The sequence below is a fragment of the Oryctolagus cuniculus genome, chromosome 11, assembly GCF_964237555.1.
Source record: "Oryctolagus cuniculus chromosome 11, mOryCun1.1, whole genome shotgun sequence".
In the NCBI taxonomy this organism is placed as follows: Eukaryota; Metazoa; Chordata; class Mammalia; order Lagomorpha; family Leporidae; genus Oryctolagus; species Oryctolagus cuniculus.
The window spans coordinates 99,547,837-99,571,596 of NC_091442.1; the positions used below are offsets into that span (position 1 = coordinate 99,547,837).

A 23,760-nucleotide genomic window follows, 5' to 3' on the forward strand; every position below is an offset into this window, starting at 1 on the left:
TACAAATCAATGTGGAATATAAAAGCAAAATTGTCCTATAGCAAAAAACATAAAGTAAAAAGGAATAAGCACAGAAAGTATAAAATAATAGAAGAAAATGAGGCATATTTATTATGGTAATAAGTGTAAAATTGTTAAACTTTCTTGTATTTGTTAGGATGTTTTGGTTGCAAATAATAGAATCCCCACTTGAACCAACTCAGACAAAAGTTGAATCATTTGACTAAAGCAAGGGAGGTGTGATAAGTACTCTGCATAATTAGGGCTATGTGGGCATGTGTAAGGGGCACCTAACAGTGTTGGGGATGGTTGAGGATGTGGAACATACACAGGAAATATATAATTGTCAGAAGTATAATATTAATAATTTTTAATTTGAATTCTCTTTTTTAGTGCTGCAATAGTATTTTCCATACTTAAACTTCTCCAGGAGTCAAAACTTTTAAAAAAGAAAGGAGGACAGGATTACACAGAAAATTCCATCTCTTCAAGAAATTCTGTATGTATGAATTTAATGTTTATCTTTTTAATACTTATTGTACAATAACTATTGGCATGCTAGGAATTTAACTAGTTTTTTGGATGAAACAAAGTGTAATGTAGGAAAACCATTGAAGTTGGAGTTAAAAGATCTCTGTTTAAGTCTTATTTATGCTACTGACTAACTGGTAAACCTTAGGCAAGTCCCTGAACTTATTATTTTTTTTTTACTTTTGTTGACACCATTTTTTTTTTTTGGAGAATCCCTGTCATTTTATTCCACTTTACTCACAACAATATCATGTTTACATCCTCCTTTTCTTTTTTTTTTGTCTTTAGGATCATTTTTTTAACTTTTATTTAATGAATATAAATTTCCAAAGTACAGCTTATGGATTACAATGGCTTTCCCCCCATAACTTCCCTCCCACCCGCAACCCTCTCCTTTCCCGCTCCCTCTCCCCTTCCATTCACATCAAGATTCATTTTCAATTCTCTTTATATATAGAAGATCAGTTTAGTATATATTAAGTAAAGATTTCAACAGTTTGCACCCACATAGCAACACAAAGTGAAAAATACTGTTTGAGTACTAGTTCTAGCATTAAATCACAATGTACAGCACACTAAGGACAAAGATCCTACATGAGGAGTAAGTGCACAGTGACTCCTGTTGTTGATTTAACAAATTGACACTCTTGTTTATGGCCTCAGTAATCACCCTAGGCTCTTGTCATGAGCTGCCAAGGCTATGGAAGCCCCCTGAGTTCACCCACTCTTATCATATTTAGACAAGGTCATAGTCAAAGTGGAAGTTCTCTCCTCCCTTCAGAGAAAGGTACCTCCTTCTTTGATGACCCGTTCTTTCCACTGGGATCTCACTCGTGGAGATCTTTCATTTAGGTCATTTTTTTTTTTTTTTTTTTTTTTTTTGCCAGAGTGTCTTGGCTTTCCATGCCTGAAATACTCTCATAGGCTTTTTAGCCAGATCCGAATGCCTTAAGGGCTGATTCTGGGGCCAGAGTGCTGTTTAGGACATCCGCCATTCTATGAGTCTGTGACACCATTTTTGATCTGTTAGAATTGGTCATAGTAATCACCAAAGTCCCATCCAGATATATCACTATAGCAGTTTATAAATGGTCTAGCTAGCAAATAAAGTTGTTTCATAAGACTTGCTCTTCATTTCACTTTCGAATTTATTACCTTGCTACCAAGACAGCTAAGCTGTATTCCACATAGTTAAATCCTCCTGTATTTAAGCTCTCTAATTTGGTGTCACAAATCCTGTGACCAGACTTTGATATGACCAGCAATTTAACAATACAGGATTGTTTAGGATTAAAATATAAACATTCCTATCATGAAATCCTGGTTCATTCTTTCAACTATTACTAAAAAATTCACCAATATCTAGCAACATTACAAATTAGTAAAGCAAACTGTCCTCATAGAGACTCATTTTTTAAGAGCAATCATGCTGAAAAGAAGTCTAATTCTAAATATTGACTTAGAACAGTGGTCATCAGTGGTCATCGCCTGAGAACATTTTGATTGTCACAACTAGAGCAGGTGCTACTGATACCGAGAAGTAGAAGCCAAGGATGCTGCTAAACACCCAGTAGTATGCAGGACAGAACCCAACAATGATTATCTGGCACAAAGTGCCAGTCAGTAGTGCTGAGGTTAAGAGGCCTGAGGACTTGGTTGTGCATTCTCATCCCCATCCTGCCTGTGGGCCTCTGATCACTGCTTCACTGTGAGGAGCAGCTCACCCTTCTTTTCCCGAACCTCCCACCTACCTAGCAATGTATTAGTCCCTTCCCGGTCCCATTAGCTCCTCCTGGATAGCAGATGTTTTTGACTGATTGCACATGATGAACCATCACAGGTGCATAGCAGGACATTCTTAGAACAAATGAGGGTTGTTTTTAAAGGGTGATTTTAAAGTTCCAAGGATCTATGATTGGCCCCTCCTGGGCAAAACTCCTTTGTTCAGCATTCCTGGTAGCCCTGGGCATTCATCATCCCTTTGTATAGTGTGATACTGTGGATGTAAATCGATTGCAATACCTGTTTGGCATGTGAGTAGCATGCAGCAATATAACACAGCTGATTAAGTCTGTGCACTCTAAATTCAAGAAGACATAGGTTTGAGAACCAACTTTGCCAAAACATGATGGAGTTTAAGCAAGATAGTTACCCTTTCTTGCCTGTTCTCTCAACTGTAAAATGGAAATCATCGTAATCCCTCTTTGGCTGCAAGGAGAATTACATGAGATAATGTGCGTAAAGCACTGCCTGGCACATAGTACTCACTCAAGAAATATTAGTAAAAATACTGTATTATTTTTTAGCCCTTAAATGATGTTAAAAGAAACTACTGATGGCCTGCAAACCACTGATAATATAATTTGCAATGAAAAAATTCCAGACAAAAAACTAGTTTTCAACAATGAGAATACAGAGATAAGAAAAGCTGAAAAGTAGTTTATAAATGTTAATGAGGATTGTGGGATTGTGGGTGTTTTGATTGTTTTGTGTACTTTTTATACTTTACAGAATATGCAAGAATAATTTCTAAATATAAAAATGTAATCCTATGTAATGATATTGGATGCTTTTCTTTTACATTTAGTCTAAAGCAGAACTTTTGACTTTGTTAAATGGGAAGATAATCATCATTTTAATGTTGTTTAGCCTACAGACAATAAAGACGATAATGAGTTTTTAGATCCTATTTCCCTAAATGCCCGAGAATATTTCAACATGCATCTGTGGTTGAAGTGCCGCTTGGCGCTGGTGACTGCATTTGTTGCACAGATTCGTGGCATTGGAGTTGTGAAAGGTACAAATGTCCTATTTTCTTAATCAATGTTTTGTAAAAATTAATTTTATATAGGCAAAGGGCTTTTGGACGGAATGTATTTTATAATTTTCGAGCTTGAAAATAACCTTTAAACATTCAGGTTATTAAATCAGAGTAATCATTTTCTTTTTTTAAAAAAAGATTTATTTATTATTTATTTTGGCCACAATGGCTGGAGCTGCGCCAATCTGAAGCCAGGAGCCAGGAGCTTCTCCCGGGTCTCCCACATGGGTACAGGGGCTCAAGGACTTGAGCCATCTCCTACTGCTTTCCCAGACCATAGCAGAGAGCTGGATCGGAAGTGGAGCAGTAGGGACTTGAACTGGTGCCCATATGGGATGCCGGCACTGAAGGCGGCAACTTTACCCATTATACCACAGCGCCGGCCCCCAGAATAATCATTTTCATCAGTCCTTTGTTATCACTGAAATTGGCATGCATGTTACCAATATATGCAAAACTGCCAAGAGGATTTCTAGACATTAATGGCCAGGTTTTCTTGTTGTGTAGGAAGGTGGTTACGTGGAACGAGGCTGAGCACAGATTTTGTAACCACCCCTTCCTCACCTTGGGTTCCAATGCTGGATCCACTACTTCCTTTTCTAGACTTTCCTGACAAAGGCTCTTAAACCACTTGTGTCTCAGTTTCCTGCTCTGTAGAAACAGAGATCATGGAACCTACACTGTAGCATTATTGTCAGTATTCAATTAGTTCGTTTTATATGTTCTTAGATAATTGCCTACACACTTAGAAATGTTAATTCTTACAGTGATTACTCTTTTTTTTTGTATCCTTATCTATTTATCTGCCTCTATCCATCTTCAAATTTATTTCTGTAATGTTATTTTTATTTTGCTGCACTGGAACATCCTGAATTACTTTGTCCCAAATCATAAGAAATTTCTTTTCCATGTTTCATGTAGAGTCTATTTGTTTTCTATCTCACTATGTTATCCCTTGTTCTTGGGGATTATACGGTATTCCTGTGGTTAATGCTGGGAATGTTACACATACATGCTTTCTTCCTTTCTCAGAGCATCTAAAATAACCACACTTGTTTGTTTTAGAGAATGATATGATGGATTGTTTGAGCCTCATTAATGAAGTGTGTATGGAAGCAAAAAGTGCAAATGATACAGAGCTGCAGGCTGAATTCTTGATGCAAGCTGTGATCCTCGGCCTACAAGAGAAGCATTTAAAAACAGACATCATAAGAAACCTTCAGGTAGGAAGAAACCTTGTTCCTATTTATACTTAGGGAAGTATTCCAATTAGAAGAAAAGGGGAGAATGCTAAATTCCATTAGATACCAAAGACATAACAATCAACACAGCCAGCTCTTATTTCAGTGAGGTGGGAACAGCACAACCAAAATGAATCATTTTACTTTAATAGGATATAATAAATTTGCTTGAAGGAAGTGAGTTTATCTCTCCACGATCTCGGCTGACTCTGGCGAGAAGCCTCATTTTGCTGGATGACTTAACAAAGGCTGAGAAATTCAAGAAATCGCCCTCTTCAAAGACTGAAAAATTAAATTTGTTGAATCAGGCACACAGCATTCTTATTGAACAGGTGAGAATGCTTTTGTGTCCCCAAGACTTAGAACTATGTTTTTTTTTTTTCTTATTCCAAACTACATTCTCTAATTGCTCATTGCCACATTTCTGTTATAGATGATAAGTTTTGGAGAAACAGTTGAATTTCCTTTGTCAAACACTGATTATGCAAATCCATTACAACCTTTGAAAAATATCTATCTTCCTCATGGCATGTTACTGGCCAAAATAAAAATGAGAATTGGTAAGAATATTTAAACATATATTGCTCTAGAGTAGCTGGAGACAAAATTTAAGTTATTGTTAGACAGGCTATCATATGAGTACATTTAAAGGGGGTGATATTGATGAATATTCAGGCTCCATTGGCTCAATTTATTATTAGGTATTTTGTTGTTTTGTAGCTGTAAGAAATGGAATTGCTTTCTTGATTTATTTCTCAGATAATTTGCTATTGGTAAATAATAATACTACTGAATTTTGTATGTTGACTGTATGCTACAACTTTGTTGCATTTATTAAGTGGTAATAATTTTTTGATGGAGTCTTTGTGATTTTCTTTTTTTGTTTTTAGATTTTTTATTTGTTTATTTGACAGGTAGAGTTACAGACAGTGAGAGGGAGAGACAGAGAGAAAGGTCTTCCTTCCATTGGTTCACCCCACCAAATGGCCGCTATGGCCGGAGCTAAGCTGATCTGAAGCCAGGAACCAGGTGCTTCTTCCTGGTCTCCCATGCGGGTGCAGGGCCCAAGCACTTGGGCCATCCTCCACTGCCCTCCCGGGCCACAGCAGAGAGCTGGACTGGAAGAGAAGCAACCGGGACTGGAACTGGTGCCCATATGGGATTCCGGCGCCAAAGGCGGAGGATTAGCCCTGTGATTTTCTATATATAGAACCACGTATTCTGAAACCAGTGACAGGTTAACTTTCTCCTTTGCAATTTGGATGCCCTTTATTTCTTTCTCACATCTAATTGCTCTGGTTAGGACTTCCATTACCATATTGAATAAAAGTGATGAAGGTGGGTATCTTTGTCTTGTTTCCTATTTTACAGAGAAATCCTTCAACTATTCTGCATTCACTGTAATGTTTGTTCACTGATTTATATATATTATGTGTTTTACTCTTATATATGGGCTTTATTATGTTGAGGTATGTTATTTCTCTACCTAATTTGTTCAGAATGTTTTATCATGAAAATATGTTGAATTCTTTCAAATTCCTATTAGATCAAATGCCAATTATTGAGGTGTTCCTCACCTTTGTTGATTTGCATGTCAAAGCATTCTTTTGTCCCTGGGATGAATCCCACTTGATCATGGTGAACAATCTTTTCAATGTGCTATTGGATTTGATTTGTTAGTATTTTGTTGAGGATTTTTGCATTTATATTCATCAAGATATTCCCCTGTAGCATTCCCTTTTTGTTGTATATGTGTACTTTCCTGGTATCAAGGTAATACTAACTTCATGGAATGAATTTAGAAGAATTCTCTCCTCTTCTAATTTTTGAAATAGTTTAACAAGGATTTATAGTAATTCTCCTTAACTGTAGAATTCACCCATCTGCTCCTGTGCTTTTCTTTGATGGACGACAATTCAATACTATTACTGATTCAATACTATTCAATACTGATTCAATACTATTACTCATGATTGGTCTGTTTTAAGTACTCTTTTTCTTTATGATTTAGTCTTGGTAAGAAGTGTACATTCAGGAATTTATCCATTTCTTCTAGGTTATCAAATTCATTACCCTATAATTGTTCACAATAATCTCTAAGAATCCTTTATGTTTTGTGGTGTCAATTGTAATGCCATACTTTTCATTTCTGATTTTATATATTTTAATCTTCTTCTTCCTTTTTTCACATTAGTCTAGGTAAGGGGTTTGTAACTTTTATTTATCTTTTCAAAGAACACTTTTTTATACTTTTTAAGTCTCTAGGTCAATTATTTGTGCTTTGAGCTTTATTATTTCTTTCTTTCTACTGATTTCAGAAATTTGTTTTTCTAGTTGCTTGAGGTACAGTAGTAACTGGTTTATTCAAAATGGTTGGTGCTGCTCCTCTTTCCTCTTTTCCTCATCACTCCTTATCCTGGGTGGCAATGATAGAAACCATTCCTAGTGAGGTCACCAAGGAGTTAATTTATGATTCCAATCTCTGATCTTGCCTAGAAAGACCATCCACACCATTTGACATTGCTGACATCAATTGTAACTTCTTAAGTCTCCCTCATTCCCAGACACTGCATTCTCCCAGATTGCCCACTCTGTCTCTGGTTTCCCATCTTAATTACCTTATGTGTTGGGTTTCCCTTGTCTGTCCTATAATAAAGGCTGTCCATTTGTTTTGGTTTCACAGGCTTCTTATCATGGTGCCCCAGCCCAGCCATTCCTCTTCCCTCTCGACCTTTCAATCACACTGAGTTGCTGTGGTTGCTATGTGTTTACTTTAGACCTTTGCACATTCTCCTTCCTCCATTTGGAAGACTCTTCCCCACAACCCTTGCTTCTGCCTTGTCTTTCTCTTGGACCCTCCCTCAGCACCTACAAGTGTACCTCTTCTTACTCCATGATCTCAATTAAGCATCACATCCTGACCTCAAAGACAGGATTCGGCATGCAGCCCCTTCTAAGTGATCATTCTTATTGTGGTACTCACCTCATTGGTTGTTAAAGACAGTCTACTTGTTTGAAGCCTCCACTAGAATACAAAATTCTTAAGCCAAAATTTTGTTTTGTCTACCTGATATCCCAGTGCCTGAAATCAATCAATCCATCAAAACCTCAACCAATAATGGAGTCTTCAGTTTCCAGTCATCTGGTGAACTCCTGTGATGTTGAAGGATAGTTTATATACAATGAAAAGATGCTCCCACTATATTGGAAAAGCATACAAACAAAAAATTACAAAGTATTTGTAATACACATCATGATACCATTGGAAAATCAAGAAACAAGAATGATTTACACTCAAATACTCACAGAGTCTTTCCCTTCACTGGTGTGATTACAGATAAAGTTTTTCTTTTTACTTGTTACTTTTAAAAAATATCTTCCACAAAGACTATATCTAATTTTTTGGAACAAAAATTGAAAAATATTCTTTATTCAAGGTACAAACCCTAATGAAAATCAAGCACGTTGCACCTAGCACCATTTCTGTCACGTGATAGATGTTCAGTAAATGTTATATCATTTTCAAATATTTGAAGGAAAACAGACTAGTGGATAATGGTTTGGAAAGAAGACAAACACACATGATAGCAGAAACAGGAAAGTACGGGGTGGAGAATGCAGAGCAAACCGGTTGGAGGGTTTGATCTTGGCATTACTACATCTTACTTGTCTGATCTTTGATGCTATTTGCCTTATATGCAAAATGAGGAGAGGGCTATTCACCTTGTATATTCGGAATAATTAAAGGAGATAGAGTTTAGAGTATAGTTAACAATGCTAGAAGATAACACTCCATAGTAAATGGCAGTTAATATTATTATTATTCCTTTTTTTTAACTTTTATTTAATGAATATAAATTTCCAAAGTACGATTTATGGATTACAATGGCTTCCCACCCATACCGTCCCTCCCACCCACAACCCTCCCCTTTCCCACTCCCTCTCCCCTTCCATTCACATCAAGATTCATTTTCGATTATCTTAATATACAGAAGATCAGCTTAGTATACATTAAGTAAGGATTTCAACAGTTTGCTCCCACGCAGAAACATAAAGTGAAAAATAATAGATGATTTTTTTTAAATGATGATGAAATCAGATCAGACCTATTGTCATGTTTAATCCCAGTGAGAGTCAAGTTGGGAGTTGATAATTTCTTTTTTTTTTCTTTCTTTTTTTTTTTTTTTTTTTTACAGAGGATCAGTTTAGTATGCATTAAGTAAAGATTTCAACAGTTTGCACCCCCATAGAAACACAAAGTGAAATATATTGTTTGAGTACTCGTTATAGCATTAAATCTCAATGCACAGCACATTAAGGACAGAGATCCTACCTGAGGAGTAAGTGCACAGTGACTCCTGTTGTTGACTTTACCAATTGACACTCCTGTCTATGGCATCAGTAATCTCCCTATGCTCCAGTCATGAGTTTCCAAGGCTATGGAAGCCCTCTGAGTTCTCCGACTCTTATCTTGTTTAGACAAGGTCATAGTCAAAGTGGAGGTTCTCTCCTCCCTTCAGAGAAAGGTACCTCCTTCTTTGAGGACCTGTTCTTTCCACTGGGATCTCACTCACAGAGATCTATTATTATTCCTTACATTTTACTTTATATTTACTTACTTTAGTATCTTTGTTAGGTCAAGTCTTTTTAAAAAAAGATTTATTTATGTATTTGAAAGGGAGAGAGAGAGAGAGAAAGAGAATCTTTCATTGCTGGTTCATTCTCTAAAATACTTGCAACAGTGATAGCTGGGCGAGGCTGAAGTCAGCAGCCAAGAATTCCATCTGGGTGTCTCCCATGTGGGTGGCAGGAGACCAAGTAGTTGGCCATCACTTGCTGCCTCCCTGATGCATTTGCAGGAAGTTAGATTGGAAGCAAGGGAGATGAGACTTGGACTGGCTCTCCAGTATAGGATGTGGACATCCCAATCTGTGGCTTAGCCTGTTATGCCACAATGCCAGCCCAGTTAAGGTTTTTTTTTTTTTTTTTCATGTTTTCTCATATTAATTATTGAAAGCATCTCTTTTTTTTTAAGTTTATTTGACAGGTAGAGTTATAGACAGTGAGAGAGAGAGAGAGAGAGAGAGAGAGACAAAGGTCTTCCCTCCATTGGTTCACCCCCCAAATGGCCGCCACGGCCGGCACTGCGCCGATCCGAAGCCAGGAGCCAGGTGCCTCTTCCTGGTCTCCCATGTGGATGCAGGGGCCCAAGCACTCAGGCCATCCTCCACCGCCCTCCCGGGCCGCAGCAGAGAGCTGGACTGGAAGAGGAGCAACCTGGACTAGAACAGTGCCCATATGGGATGCCGGTGCCGCAGGTGCAGGATTAACCAAGTGAGCCATGGCACCGGCCCCAAAAGCATCTTTTGTAGTACTTAGACATCAAGAATGGTCCCAACTGTTGTATTCAAGGTTCTTGCCTGACCCAGATAGGTTTTCTGCAATTAGATGACTTTCTTAGTTTAATTTTGTTTTCCTATTTTAATCTTACCTTCCAGTGGTGATCTCTGGAACTTTTCTCCTTTTCTTTTACTCTCTCTAACTCCTAGACTTTGCAGAGATAATTTAATGCTTTGAATGCAAAATATTTTCAGGTGTTTCCTTTGAACAGCTACGTTCTTTTTGAAGAAATTCTATTTGTTACCTGTAATATCCAGTCCCAGTCATCAGACTTGGGCAAGTGCTGCTGTTGCTCTCGCCCTCCTCTTCATTCATCGTCCCCACCTTCCAGTGTCTGATCTGATTTATAGAGTGTTGACTGAATTCCCCTTTTCCCTAGTGTTTCTTCAGATGAGGTACCCCGCTGATATTCTCTCTGAATGCTTCTCTACAAATATTCCTTTTGTACTCCAGCAGGTGAATGATGTACTGTCTCAGTTCAGTATCAGAATCCTGGGGTGTGGCCTTTCTCTCAAGATTTGACAGATCTTGTTCCATCGTTTCTAGCTTTGGGTGTTTCACGTGAGAGCTCAAGTGCTGGTCTAATTTTTATTTTCTTTGGCTCAGAGATTTGTTCTCTCTGTGTGAAAACTTGTGAGAGTTCCCCCTTTGTCCCCGTAGTTCAAGAATTTTGCCAGTATATATCTGGGTGTGTGTCTTTTCTTTCTCTGCCTAGCACTCAGTGAGGCTTTTCAGTCTGCAGACAAGTCTCTTTCCAGCACAGGGAAAATTTCTTTTTGCTTAATTGTTGCTTGGTCATTCTCTGTTCTTTCTTTTTCTTTGGTTGCTGTTGCAGCTGGAGCCAGCCTCCTAGGTTCAGATCTTAAGTATGTGATATAAATCCTTGTGCCTTAGTTTTCTTACCTCAATTTTAAAAAGAGGACGGCAATTTATAAAAGGTGGGGGGCAGGGCATGGAGAGACAGGGCCTGGTGGTTAAGACATCTGTGTCCCATATCAAAGTCCCTGTGTTTGGTACCCAGCTGTGGCTCCAGACTCCAGCTTCCTGCTCATTCAGACTGTGGAGGAAGTGATGATACTCAAGTAATTGGTTCTCTGCCGCTCATAAGTGAGACCTATGTTTAGTTCCTGGCTCCCACCTTTGGGTTGGTCCAGTCCCAGCTGTTACATGCATTTGGGAAGTGAACCAATAGTATGGATGATCTCTGTCTGTGTCTCTACTCCTCAAATAAGTTTTTAAAAATAATGAGCCAGAGGCCGGCGCCGCGGCTCAGTAGGCTGATCCTCCGCCTTGCGGCGCCGGCACACCAGGTTCTAGTCCCGGTCGGGGCACCGGATTCTGTCCCGGTTGCCCCTCTTCCAGGCCAGCTCTCTGCTGTGGCCAGGGAGTGCAGTGGAGGATGGCCCAAGTGCTTGGGCCCTGCACCTCATGGGAGACCAGGATAAATACCTGGCTCCTGCCTTCGGAGCAGCGCGGTGCGCCGGCCGCAGCGCACCAGCCGCGGTGGCCATTGGAGGGTGAACCAACGGCAAAAAGAAGACCTTTCTCTCTGTCTCTCTCTCTCGCTGTTCACTCTGCCTGTAAAAAAAATAAATAAATAAATAATGAGCCAGGGCCGATGCTATGATGTAGTGGGTAAAGCTGCTTCCTATGGTGCCAGCATCCCTTTTGGGTGCTGGTTCGAGTCCTGGCTGCTCCACTTCTGATCTGGTTCTCTGTTATGGCCTAGGAAAGCAGTAGAGAATGGCCTAAGTGCTTGGGCCCCTGTAACTGCATGGGAGATCCAGAAGAAGCTCCGGGATCTTGGCTCGGGATCAGCCCAGGTCCAGCCATTATGGCCATTTGGGGAGTGAACCAGCAGATGGAAGACATCTCTTTCTCTCTCTCTGCCTCTGCCTCTCTGGAGAGCTTGCAGGGGGCAGGGTACCCACTTAGATCTGCCCTTCAAATCAATCAATCAATCTTTAAAAAAGAAAAGGAAAGATCCTAATATCTGCAAGAGAGAAATGCCAGATTACTTTTAAGGGATCTCCAATTAGATTGAAAGCAGATTTTTCTTTTTTTAAAATTTATTTTATTTATTTGAAAGATAGAGTTACAGAGAGAGGTAGGGACAGGAAGAGAGGTCCTCTATCCACTGGTTCACTTCCCAGATGGCCACAATGGCCTGAGCTATGCCGATCCAAAGCCAGGAGCCAGGAGCTTCCTTCAGGCCTCCCACACGGGTACAGGGGCCCAAGGACCTGGGCCACCCTCCCACTGCTATCCCAAGCCATAGCAGAGAGCTGAATCAGAAGAGGAGCAGCCGAGACTAGAACCAGCACCCATATGGGATGCCGGCGATTCGGGCCAGGGTGTTAACCTGCTGTGCCACAGTGCCGGCCCTGATATCAGATTCTTCATCAGAAACTCTATAGAATAGAAGAGAATGAAGGCCGGCACAGCGGCTCACTAGGCTAATCCTCTGCCTGCGGCACCAGCACCCCGGGTTCTAGTCCCGGATGGGTCGCTGGATTCTGTCCCAGTTGCTCCTCTTGCAGTCCAGCTCTCTGCTGTGGCCTGGGAGTGCAGTGGAGGATGGCCCAAGTGCTTGGGCCCTGCACCCGCATGGGAGACCCGGAGGAAGCACCTGGCTCCTGGCTTCAGATTGGCACAGCACACCGGCCACAGCAGCCATTTGGGGGGCAAACCAATGGAAGGGAGACCTTTCTCTCTGTCTTTCTCTCTCACTGTCTAACTCTGCCTTTCAAAAGAACAAAACAAAACAAAAACAAAAAAAAGAGAAGAGAATGGAGAGATACAGCCCAAGTCCTAAAGAAAAATATCTGTCAATACAGAATACTATACCCAGCAAAGTTTCATTTATAAATGAAGGTGAAATTAAAACTTTCCAAGACAAAAAAAATTATTGAAAGAATTTGTCACCACCCAGCCATACAAATGATACTTAAGGAAGTACTAGACACAGAAACAGAGAAAAAAATCATCATCTTGAAAGAATGTGAAGGCAGAAACCTTTTAGTAACAGTACAAAGGAGATGCAAAACATAAGGAATATTTACAAAAAATGGCAGGACCAAGTTATTACTTATCAATAAAAACTTTGAGTATAAATGAACTAAATTCTCCTATTAAAAGATAAAAATGGACTGAATGGATTAAAAATAAGACCCCTTCTATATGCTTCCTACAAGAAACACACCTTAACAGCAAAGATATATACAGACTGAAAGTGAAAGGGTGGAAAAGATACTCCATACAAACGAAAATCAAAAACAAGCATCTTTTTTTTTTAAGATTTGTTTATTTGAAAATCAGAGTTACACAGAGAGAGGAGAGGCAAAGAGAAAGAGAGGTGTTCCATCCGTTGGTTCACTCCCCAGTTGGCCGCAGCGGATGGCTGTGCCGACCCGAATCCAGGAGCCAGGAGCTTCTTTCCAGTCTCCCACGTGGGTGCAGGGGCCCCAAGTACTTGGGCCATCTTCTACTGCTTTCCCAGGCCATAGCAGAGAGCTGGGTCGGAAGTGGAGCAGCGGGGACTAGAATTGGCGCCCATATGGGATGCCAGCCAGGATGTTAACCCGCTGTGCCACAGTGCCGGCTCTGAAGAAACAAGCATCTTAATATCCGACAAAATGTACTTTAAGAAAAAAAATTGTTAAAAGAGACAAACATCATTATATAATGATTAAAGGATAAATTCAACAAGAAGATGTAACTATAGTAAACGCAAATTCACTCAGTGCTAGGGACTAAAGACTTGGGCCTAAGGGGCCTAAGGACTTAGGCCATCTTGTACTGCTTTCCTAGACCATAGCAGAGCTGGATCAGAAGTGGAGCAGCCGGTACTAGAACCAGTGCCCAGATGGGATGCCAGCACTGCAGTGGCAGCTTTTTACCTGCTGACCACAGCACCAGCCCTGACATCTTTTTTTATATTTTACTTTTGGAAGTTTGACTATAATGTGTCATTGGGAAGTTCTTTTCTGGTCATATCTCTTTTTTAGGTATTTATGTGCTGCTTTTTATTGTACGACCATATATTTATCCAAATTAAAGACATTTTCTGCCTTTATTTCACTGAATAAGTTTTCTAAGCTATTCTGTTTTTCCATTCCTTCAGTAACTCCTAACATACATATATTTGGTCGTTAGATGGTATCCTATAGATCCTGAACACTGCTTTTGGCTTTTTAATTTTTTTTCCTCTGGCTGAGATATTTCCAAAGATTTGTCTTCTAGTTTGGAAATTCTGTCTTCTGCCTCACCAAGTCTAGTGCTAAGAATTTCACTATATTTTTTATTTGACATGGTCAGTTCTTCCTAATATTTCAGTTTGATTGTTCTTTAATATTTCTATTTCCTAGCAGAATTTTTCATCCATGTCATTCACAGACTGCTTTAACTCATGTAATTGCTTCCTTTTGTTTTGATTAATATGATCTTTTTTTGAGTAATTTTTCAGGCATTTAGTCAATCTCCTCATCTTCACAATCTAATATTGATGCATTATTTTGTTACTTTGGGAGATTCATATTCTCTTCATTGTTCATAGAAATATATTTCTATTTTTTTTATACATCTGGACAAACACTTGTTGGTATCTCCTCTGAAGGCTTTTTCTTGGGAAAATGTCTTTGGTTTAATGGAATGCTCACACCTTCAGCATATGTCTGGAGGTGTATATATGGTGCTGAGAGGGACCAGGGAGCTCTGGCCAGCATGTAGGCGTAAGGAAAGGGTCCAGAGTGACACCCAATTTAGGAAGGATGGACCTCTGTTTTCAGTAGGGGGACAGGGAGGATGAGCCTGCTGGCTGGCATGTTTGCAGCCTCAGCCCTTCTCTGTGCCAAGGTGACCCAGTTGTCAAGGGTGTGCTCACTATGCCTGTGCACCTCTCCCACTCGGGTGTGTGAACTACACAAACGGTCTATACTCTCTATAGTATGAGCACAGAGCCCTCTAAGCTGTCGGTCACAGCACGCAGGCAGTTCTGAGTTTCTGGAGTCAGATGGGTGATTGACCAGAAGACCCATCCCTACCCCACACCTGACTCAAGTTTCCTGGCCTATGTATAACTTACAGGGTCACAAGATTCACACAGTCACAGCATGCAGTGGATCCACCCTCTGTCTTGTAAGTCTCCCCATCCATGGAGCAAGCTGTGCCACCCCTGGTACCAGCTGCCTGCAGACCCCAAGCTTGGTTGGTGCTCTGTTGCCTGAGTCTGACACTTTGGTGGGGAGAGAAGAGGGAAGCAATATGCCCGCCTGATACACATCTAAGTAGGTACCCTGGCCCCTGCACGCTCTCCAGGCTGAATTCAAAGTCAGTAGAGACTACAGAGTTCTCCCTCAGACAAGATTACCAGTGGCATGGGGCTGATGCCGGCTCCTCTCCCCTCACACTGGGAAGATGGTGTCCTCACCAGCCGCTGGTTGTGTGTGTTCATGTTAGTGTTTTGCCAACTTCTGCATATTTGTACAGTCTTCGCTGTTCCACAGTTTCTCCTCTGTTCTGTAGCCTTTCCTCTGAAAACTTCCCTCCAACTGTCTTCTGGGAACATGGTCCTTTTCCTTTTCTTCCATTACCTTCTCATGTTTAAAATCATCATGTTTCCCCCATTTAGCCATCTTGGATCTCTTGACTATTATGATTTGTATGTTAAGCTTGAATCTGTCTTTCAAGTTTACTATTTTTCCCTATGACTTCCATTTATAACACCTCTGATTTGAGATTTTTCTACTTCTACTTGATCTTTTTAAATCAGATTTCAGCCTTGACCATCTTCTCAAAATTATTTGACAATTTTATATCTTTATAATGCTCTAATTTTTAAAATTAAAGTTGTCCTCTCACCCTAGTCATTTATATTTCACTAACAGCACCTTTTCTGGTGGTTATATTTGATCTTCCTCTTGATGGCTGCTGGATCTTCTTTTATGCTGTGATGTTTAACTGTATCTGCTTCCTGAGGTTCAGGTCTGGCTGTTAGATTAACTTCTGCTACGCCCGTGTTGCAAATGGCAGAAAGAATAGCTAGTTCTGCCCCTGTGCATTGGCTGGGAACCAGCCTTCAAGAGTTCAGCTCTCTGCTGAAGTGCCCGCAGAGGCAGCCAGGGCCAGCATGCCTTAGCTTCAGGAATGGACAGGACTCAGGCCATCTTCAGGCCTTTCGCAGCTCCTTGGAAACCAAGAAGACAACCAGCCAGAGCTGCCTTTCCCTGCAGCTCACACGCAGTCTCCAGTTGTCTCTAGGATGCTGTCTCTGCTCTTTGACCCAAGGCTGCCTACACCTGGTTCTCAGACTCTCGTCCAGTCCAGAGTCAGAAAATCCTTCACCAACTCTGTGTGTTCTTACCCATTACCTCCTGGAACCTGCCTGCCTCCTGCACAGCAGCTGCTCATCTCAAGAGAGGTTGGTGGCTTAGGCATCGCAGGGCAGCAAGGGCATGCTCAGGCTACGTCTGTGCAGAATCTTTCCCCTCATCTCTCTTCTACTCCTTCCTTTCATTGTTGTTGATCATTGTTATGTGATGATAATAATCAGATACGAGTTTTATTAATTTATGTGAATTATTTCACCTCTATATTGCTTTTTCAATTGTGAAACCAGGCTGACTCAGTTGGCCTCTCAAATGCCTTCTAGCTTTCTGATCTCTTTAAGAACTATTTTTCCTGCATTTTTCAGTTCACAATTTGTTAAATTAACAGTACATTGACTTTTTTTCAAGATTTATTTATTTATTTGAAAGGCAGAGTTACAGAGAGGCAGAGAGAGAGGTCTCCCATCCTCTGGTTCACACCCCAGATGGCTGCAATGGCCGGAACTGAGCCAATCGAAAGTCAGGAACCAGGAGCTTCCTCCCTGTCTCCCACATGGTTCAGGGACCCAAGCACTTAGGCCATCTTCCACTGCTTTCCCAGGCCATAGCAGAGAACTGGATAGGAAGTAGAGCAGCTGGGACTCGAACTGACACTCGTATGGGATGCTGGCACTGTAGGTGGTGGCTTTACCCATGACGCCACAGCACCAGCCCCACATTGACTTTCTATATGAGCTTAAAGTACAGGTGTATTCCCTGATTTTCTGACTTATTAATATTGAATATGTGTCCCCACTCAATGACAACACTGTTGCTGTTTCTTAGACTCACTTGAAGCTGAGCAGATTTCTTTCTGGTATATTAAATTAAATAGACTTAAAAAAACAAAACCAAAAGCAGTTTTTCTGTCAAAACAATGTCAGTTTCATAACTTTTTTTCATGGAGTTGATGTTTGCTGGAGAAAGGAACACTTTAATATCGTGAATCACAGATTCATCTATGACTTGAAAGTTTCTTTGACAGTTTTCCTTTATAGATTACATCGCAAGAATAGAGCCTAAATAGAACTAAAGTTCCTTTCTTTGCTAAAATGTGATAGAAAAAGGCATTTTAAGATTTTTAAAATGAAACATAACTAAGCATCATGACTACTTCAGATTATTTTTCTCACTGAACTTTAAGCCTTCTTATTAGATGTAAATATAAACTACCAGTTGTATGATAGAAGTAAATGTAAGTTACTGAAATTTCTTATACTCATTCAACTAGCAGACATTTATTCAGGACAATTTATGTGCAAGAATGATGCTGGGGAACTGGGATATAATTAGGAATGGGTGACTGTCTCTTCCCTTAAAGTGCCTCATTGGGAGCCAGAGAGAAGATAGTCAATAATTTCTGCTATAATTATGATTTTAACAAATATATCTAAAGCAATTTACATACTACTAGTGTATATTACCTCTATATTATAGTAAAGCTATACATTATATATATATATAATATATGTGTGCCGTGATGACATGAAGATACTTGATATTTCTGTCTTATATTAATAAACAATTGTGGCACATTTTGAACTAAGCAAAATATATAAAAATGGTGGATACATGAATATGATGTTGTTCTGGACAAATGTCATTAGCATATCTTTCATTTCCTTTCTTGCCTGGGATCTAGTCACAGTTAGTAGTTGTTGGGATTAGGAATGTGGACTCTGGGGCCGGTGCCATGGCTCACTTGGTTAATCCTCCGCCTTTGGCACTGGCATCCCATATGGGCGCGGGGTTCTAGTCCTGGTTGCTTCTCTTCCAGTCCAGCTCTCTGCTGTGGCCCAGGAAGGCAGTGGAGGATGGCCCAAGTGTTTGGGCACCTGCACCCGCGTGGGAGACCAGGAGGAAGCACCTGGCTCCTGGCTTCGGATCGACGCAGTGCCGGCCGTAGCAGCCATTTGGAGAGTGAACCAATGAAAGGAAGACCTTTCTCTCTGTCTCTCTCACTGTCTAACTCTGTCAAAAAAAAAAAAAAAAAAAAAAAGAGTGTGGACTCTGGGGCAGAATTATTACTCAATTCCATTGAACAAGTCATTTGACTTCCCTGGGTTTCCTCTTCCCTTACAATGTGGATAAGCATTAATATCACTTGCTGTGGATTAAGCAATTGGAATAATGTACAATGTGCACAAGAGGACACCTAGCTTTTTGTAAGAGTTTTACTGTTCCATATGGACCCTCGCTCTCCTGGGAGCTTCTTGGAAGCGAGGACTTAGCTTTTGGTCTCTATATCCTGAGCAGTGTGCCACCATCCTGCCTGGCTCAGAGTACAGGTTCAGTAACTTCTCCCTAGTGGGGAGACAGAGACAGAGGCAGGAAGGACACGTGCACACACAGAGACACACAGAGAAAGGAACAAGTTGAGACTCCTGTATGCTACAGAGATTGTCATGTTAATATTGAAAACCTTCAGAACCCGAAGGGACTTCAGCTCCTTCCTAGTTCTTCTGCCTCATCTTTTCAGAGGAAGATACTCAAGGCCGTAAGAGGATGGTGACAATAAGAGGATGGTGTTAATAAATGACAAAAAAAATTGCAGTTGAGAATCTCAATAGCTAAATTGAATGAGCAAAAGAATTTCTGAGCTTGAAGAAAAGTCTTGAAATAACTCAATCTGAGGAACAATTAAAATGAAAAAAATTGAATGAATGAAACCTTTGAGACTTATGGTACATCATTAAGTGAGCAAACATTCACATTATGGTTCTTCCTGACAGAGTAAAGAAGGCGAAAGGTATAGAAAGATCTATTGAATAGATTGCTGAAAACTTTCCAAATCTTGGGAAAGATATGTACATAGGTCCAGGTAACAAAAGGACCCTTTACATATTTAACTAAGTCATATTCTAGTCAAATTGTCAAAACTACAAGAGAGGATTTCAAAACAGCAAGAAAATTTATTGAGACACTTATAAGTAAACCACCATTCGATTAGTGGCAGACTTTTCAGCTGAAACTTCATAGATTAGGAGAGAATGAGATGAAATATTCAAAATTCTGAAAGAAAAAAAGTCAACCAAGAATACTATACCCAGAAATGCTATTCTTCAGAAATGAGAGATACAGACTTTTCATGACAAGCAAAAATTGAAGAAGTTCATCACCAACAGATTGGTCCTTAACCAAGAAATGGTTAAGAAAGTCCTACATAAGAAGCAAAAGGATGATAACTACCATTAAGAAAATATGTGGGCCAGCGCCGCGGCTCACTAGGCTAATCCTCCACGTTGCGGCGCCGGCACACCGGGTTCTAGTCCCGGTCAGGGCGCTGGATTCTGTCCTGGTTGCCCCTCTTCCAGTCCAGTTCTCTGCTGTGGCCAGGGAGTGCAGTGGAGGATGGCCCAAGTGCTTGGGCCTGCACCCCATGGGAGACCAGGATAAGTACCTGGCTCCTGCCATCGGATCAGCGTGGTGCGCCGGTCGCAGCCCGCCGGCCGTGGTGGCCATTGGAGGGTGAACCAACGGCAAAGGAAGACCTTTCTCTCTGTCTCTCTCTCTCTCTCACTGTCCAGTCTGCCTGTCAAAAAAAATTTAAAAAAAATATGTGAAAGTACAAATCTCAACAACAGAGCAAATAGACAAAAGAGAAAGAGAAGAAAACTCTAATATTCATATTTATTCTTACTTTTTCTGGATTATATTTGCTGTAAAATATTAGGAGTTTTTTTCCACTTGTATTAGGATATCGTTCTGTAATTTTTTTCTTATACACCTTAATTTTTTATATAAGGGCTATGTTGATCTATGATCTATGTTCAAAAGCATTTGATCCTTCTCTGTTTTCTGAAAGAACTTACTGTTTATTATTTCTTCTTTAATGTTTAGGGAGTTCACCAGTGAAACTATTTAGGACTTCTATTATCTCTGAGGGAAGAATTATCTTTTTTAGATTTATTTTTTATTTATTTGAAAGGCAGAGTTACAGATAGAGAGGAAAAGACAGAGAGAAAGAGAGATCTTTGATCCACTAGTTTAATCCCCAGATGACCACCATGGCTGGGGCTGTGCAAGGCTGAAGCTAGGAGCCTGGAACTTATTCTGGATCTCTGAAGGACGAATTTTTAAAAATGATTTTAATTTCATTTTTAAAAGACTTATTTATTTATTTGAAAGGCAGAGTTACAGAGAGAAGGAGAGAGACAGACAAAGAAATCTTCCTTCTACTGGGTCACTCCTCAGATGGCTGCAGCCTCTAGAGCTGGGCTGATTCAAAGCCAGGAACCAGGAGCTTCTTCTAGGTCTCCCACATTGGTGCGGGGGTCCAAGCGCTTGTGCCATCTTCTCCTGCTTTCCCAGGCACATTAACAGGATGGGAAATGGAGCAGCTGGGACTCAAACTGACACCCATATGGGATGCTGGGACTGCAGTCAGTGGCTTTTCTTCCTATGCTACAGTGCCAGCAGTGATTTTAATTTCTTATGGGGCCTGTGTTATGGCATAGTGGGTAAAGCCACCTTCATTGCCAGCATCCCATATGGGTGCCAGTTAGTGTCCTAGCTGCTCCATTTCTGATCCAGCTCCCTGTAAATGGCCTGGGAAAGCAGCAGAAGATGGCTCAAATACTTGGACCCTTGACACCCACGTGGGAGACCTGGAAGAAATTCCTGATTCCTGGCTGAGCCATCTGAGGAGTGAACCAGTGGATGAAAGATCTCTAACTCTCTATGTTTCCCTCTCTCTGTAACTCTTTCAAAATAAATAAATATTTTTTAAAAAATCAGAAAACAAATTGGAAATTCATCAAAGATAAAGTTTCAAAGGACTGTTTCAGTACATTAAAATACTGGGTAGTGTGTTATTTCACATTATGATTGTTCTAATAAATTCCTCATTTTGTGATATAAATATCTCTGTTGCCAAGAAAAAAATAGCATATATATGTACATATATATAATATCTCCATTTGAAATACTATAGCAAGATGTTAAAATTGTTAAATTTTGAAAGTAAAAATTCAACAAATTTATAGAAATGGAAAAAATTCTTTGAATAGTAAAAGCTATAAAGACCACCAGAGTTCTTAATAGATGCCCTTACCATGAGAGAAGTCAGCCTGTTATGAACACTGTGTCATTTATTGTTCTCCCTCACACAACTGTTTTCCTTTTAGGACATACGATGGCCAAGCAAGTGTATTACAACAGTAGAAAGAAGGACCACTCGAAGTGGTTACCTGCCCTTCATCTTTTTGAAATGGCACTGAAGCTCTGTAGGGTAACCGCAGTGGAGGAACATGAGGTAGAAGCTGAAATCCTTTTTCAAAAAGGTAAGGTGTGTTTGGGGTCAGAACCATGATACATTTTTGTGATTTTTTTTCCCTGTAAAAATAGGCTTCTTGAAAATTTGGTCATTGACTCTAAGAAATACAGATTTTACTGAGAGATTTCGGTAATGACAAGCAAGTTGGTACTGCTGCCAGTCGATTTTATGTAAAAACAAAACAAAACAAAACAAACAAACAAACAAACAAAACCCCTATATATTTTAAGTCTATACCCAGAGAGAAAAGGACGAATATTTAGTTTCTGTCATAATTACAAGTGACTCTCCCTATTCAAAGTTTTATGTTTGACTAAAAATCAGCCACTTAGGCAGCGGGCATTTAGGTCACTTCTTTCATGGAAATGCTTGATCGCGATTTCCGGCTCCAGCTCCTGACTCCATCTTCTTGCTAATGCAGTCACTGGGATGCAGTAGTGACAGCTCAAAGACTGGCTCCTTCTCCTCATGTGGAAGACCTGCGTTGTGTTCCAGGCTCCTGCTTCTGGTCCCAGCACAGCTCTGGTTTTAGTAGGCATTTAGGGAATGAACTGGAAGATGAGAGTTTCTCTCTCTCTCCCTCTCTCTCTCTCTCTTCCTTCCTCTCTGACTCTCTCCCTTCCTCTCAAATAAAAAAGTTAGCTACTTGACTATAAATAATGTTACTGAAATAATGCTTGGAAGATATTTTTTTCTGTATTCATTCATTGCTTAGCTAAACATTTTTGTTAATTTCTATTAGTAACAGCATACATGGAAACTTTAAAAACCTCATGGAAAATAAAATTAAAAGACAACTTTATTTTCGGGCAAAACTTTTATTTATTTATTTATAAAACAGGAACAGATTTCATGTAGTTCATTTATACAATTTTAAGCACATGATGATACTTCCCACCCTGCCTTTCTCATCCTTCCTTCCTTCCTTTATGTTCATCCATTGGTGGACACTCAGGTAGATTTTGTATCTTGGCTATTGTATATAGTACCACAATGAGCATAGAAATGCTGATGTTTTCTGAGATATCTGTGAAGTAGATGGTGCAGAGGAAAATGAGAAAGGGAATGAGAGATATAGGTGGGATGGGGGAGCACAAAGTAATGAATTGTATGGAAAAACAATATGGTTGAGACCAATTGTGTCAGGAAAACCAAAGGACTCAACTTAGCATTACTAACTGAAGACAAGGAAGCCAGCTGTTCCCTGCAGGAGAAGGAAACAATGGATCTTTCCCTGTGGGCTTACCTCACATTAAGAAATAACATGCATACAAAAGGCAGAACATTCAGTTTTCTGAATTTGCAGCCTGAAATATTTCTTCTTAAGGTCTAAGTGTAAATAAACAAACAAATGTAAGATCACATAAAGACCATGACTGTTTATTGTTTGCTTCTCTCAGGCAAAATAGAACGCCAAATGCTGATGGATGAGAAATCTCCAACTACTCAACTTGAGAGTTTATTTGAAGCTATACAACTAAGCTTGAGAAATGACCAAAACCCAGGGTAAGAAAATGTCTTTCTTTTGTAGCAATGTGTGTGTTTGGTTTAAAGCCCCACATTGTGGTAGGATGCCAAATATTCAAGGCTGGAATGGATGGGAGTCATCTCCATGGCAGGGCAAGTTTTCTGGGGTCCATCTGCCCAACAGGTTATTGACTGCCTCTTCAAGCTTGCTGCTCTGATCCATGGTCTCTTTTGCAAGAATGGTGGATGACAGCTGTTCTCACTGTAGCACACTGCACTGTGCACTGTTTCTGGCCTGTAACTGAGCTCTTGTCAGTCCTGGGATTGCTGGGGCTACCCCTGGACTGTTATCTTTCAACTAGAAGATCCTCCATTGGAGGTGCAATTTTATCTGGAGGGGATTTATGTGGATATTCACTCTGATCATCAGCCCACTTAATTCTGTATTAAAAATGAACTCAATGTTTAGAATAAGCCACCATTATTGCAATGACACTGAGCTAAGTGGTCCCAGCTGGCCGGTTTGATAGTGTATATTCATATGCCACAAACAGTGAAGAGCCAATACCAAATTTTTACTTTCTGCTTAACTCTTATTTGTTTCTTTGAATGTTAGTTAGGTTAAGAAGCTGTAGAGAAAGTTTCCAAGGCAGTTTCCTC

General features: G+C 40.2%; 1 protein-coding gene across 17 annotated transcripts in view; it reads left to right on the forward strand.

Annotated features, from left to right (window-relative positions):
• CFAP54 (cilia and flagella associated protein 54) overlaps window positions 1-23,760 on the forward strand; it is a 372,233-nt gene that overhangs the window by 235,063 nt on the left and 113,410 nt on the right. For 15 of the 17 annotated variants that reach the window (XR_011380202.1, XR_007919544.2, XR_007919541.2 and 12 more), the window contains 7 exons: window positions 394-499; window positions 3,181-3,328; window positions 4,418-4,575; window positions 4,746-4,925; window positions 5,027-5,153; window positions 21,485-21,640; window positions 23,034-23,139. Coding sequence is in view for 11 of the 17 variants with exons in the window: in XM_051845787.2 (XP_051701747.2) it covers window positions 394-499; window positions 3,181-3,328; window positions 4,418-4,575; window positions 4,746-4,925; window positions 5,027-5,153; window positions 21,485-21,640; window positions 23,034-23,139 (981 nt within the window). In the remaining 6 variants the exon portion in view is untranslated. Of the gene's footprint in view, window positions 1-393; window positions 500-3,180; window positions 3,329-4,417; window positions 4,576-4,745; window positions 4,926-5,026; window positions 5,154-21,484; window positions 21,641-23,033; window positions 23,140-23,760 lie in introns of those variants that run through there. The other 2 variants (XR_007919545.2, XR_007919546.2) reach the window with 2 other exon arrangements.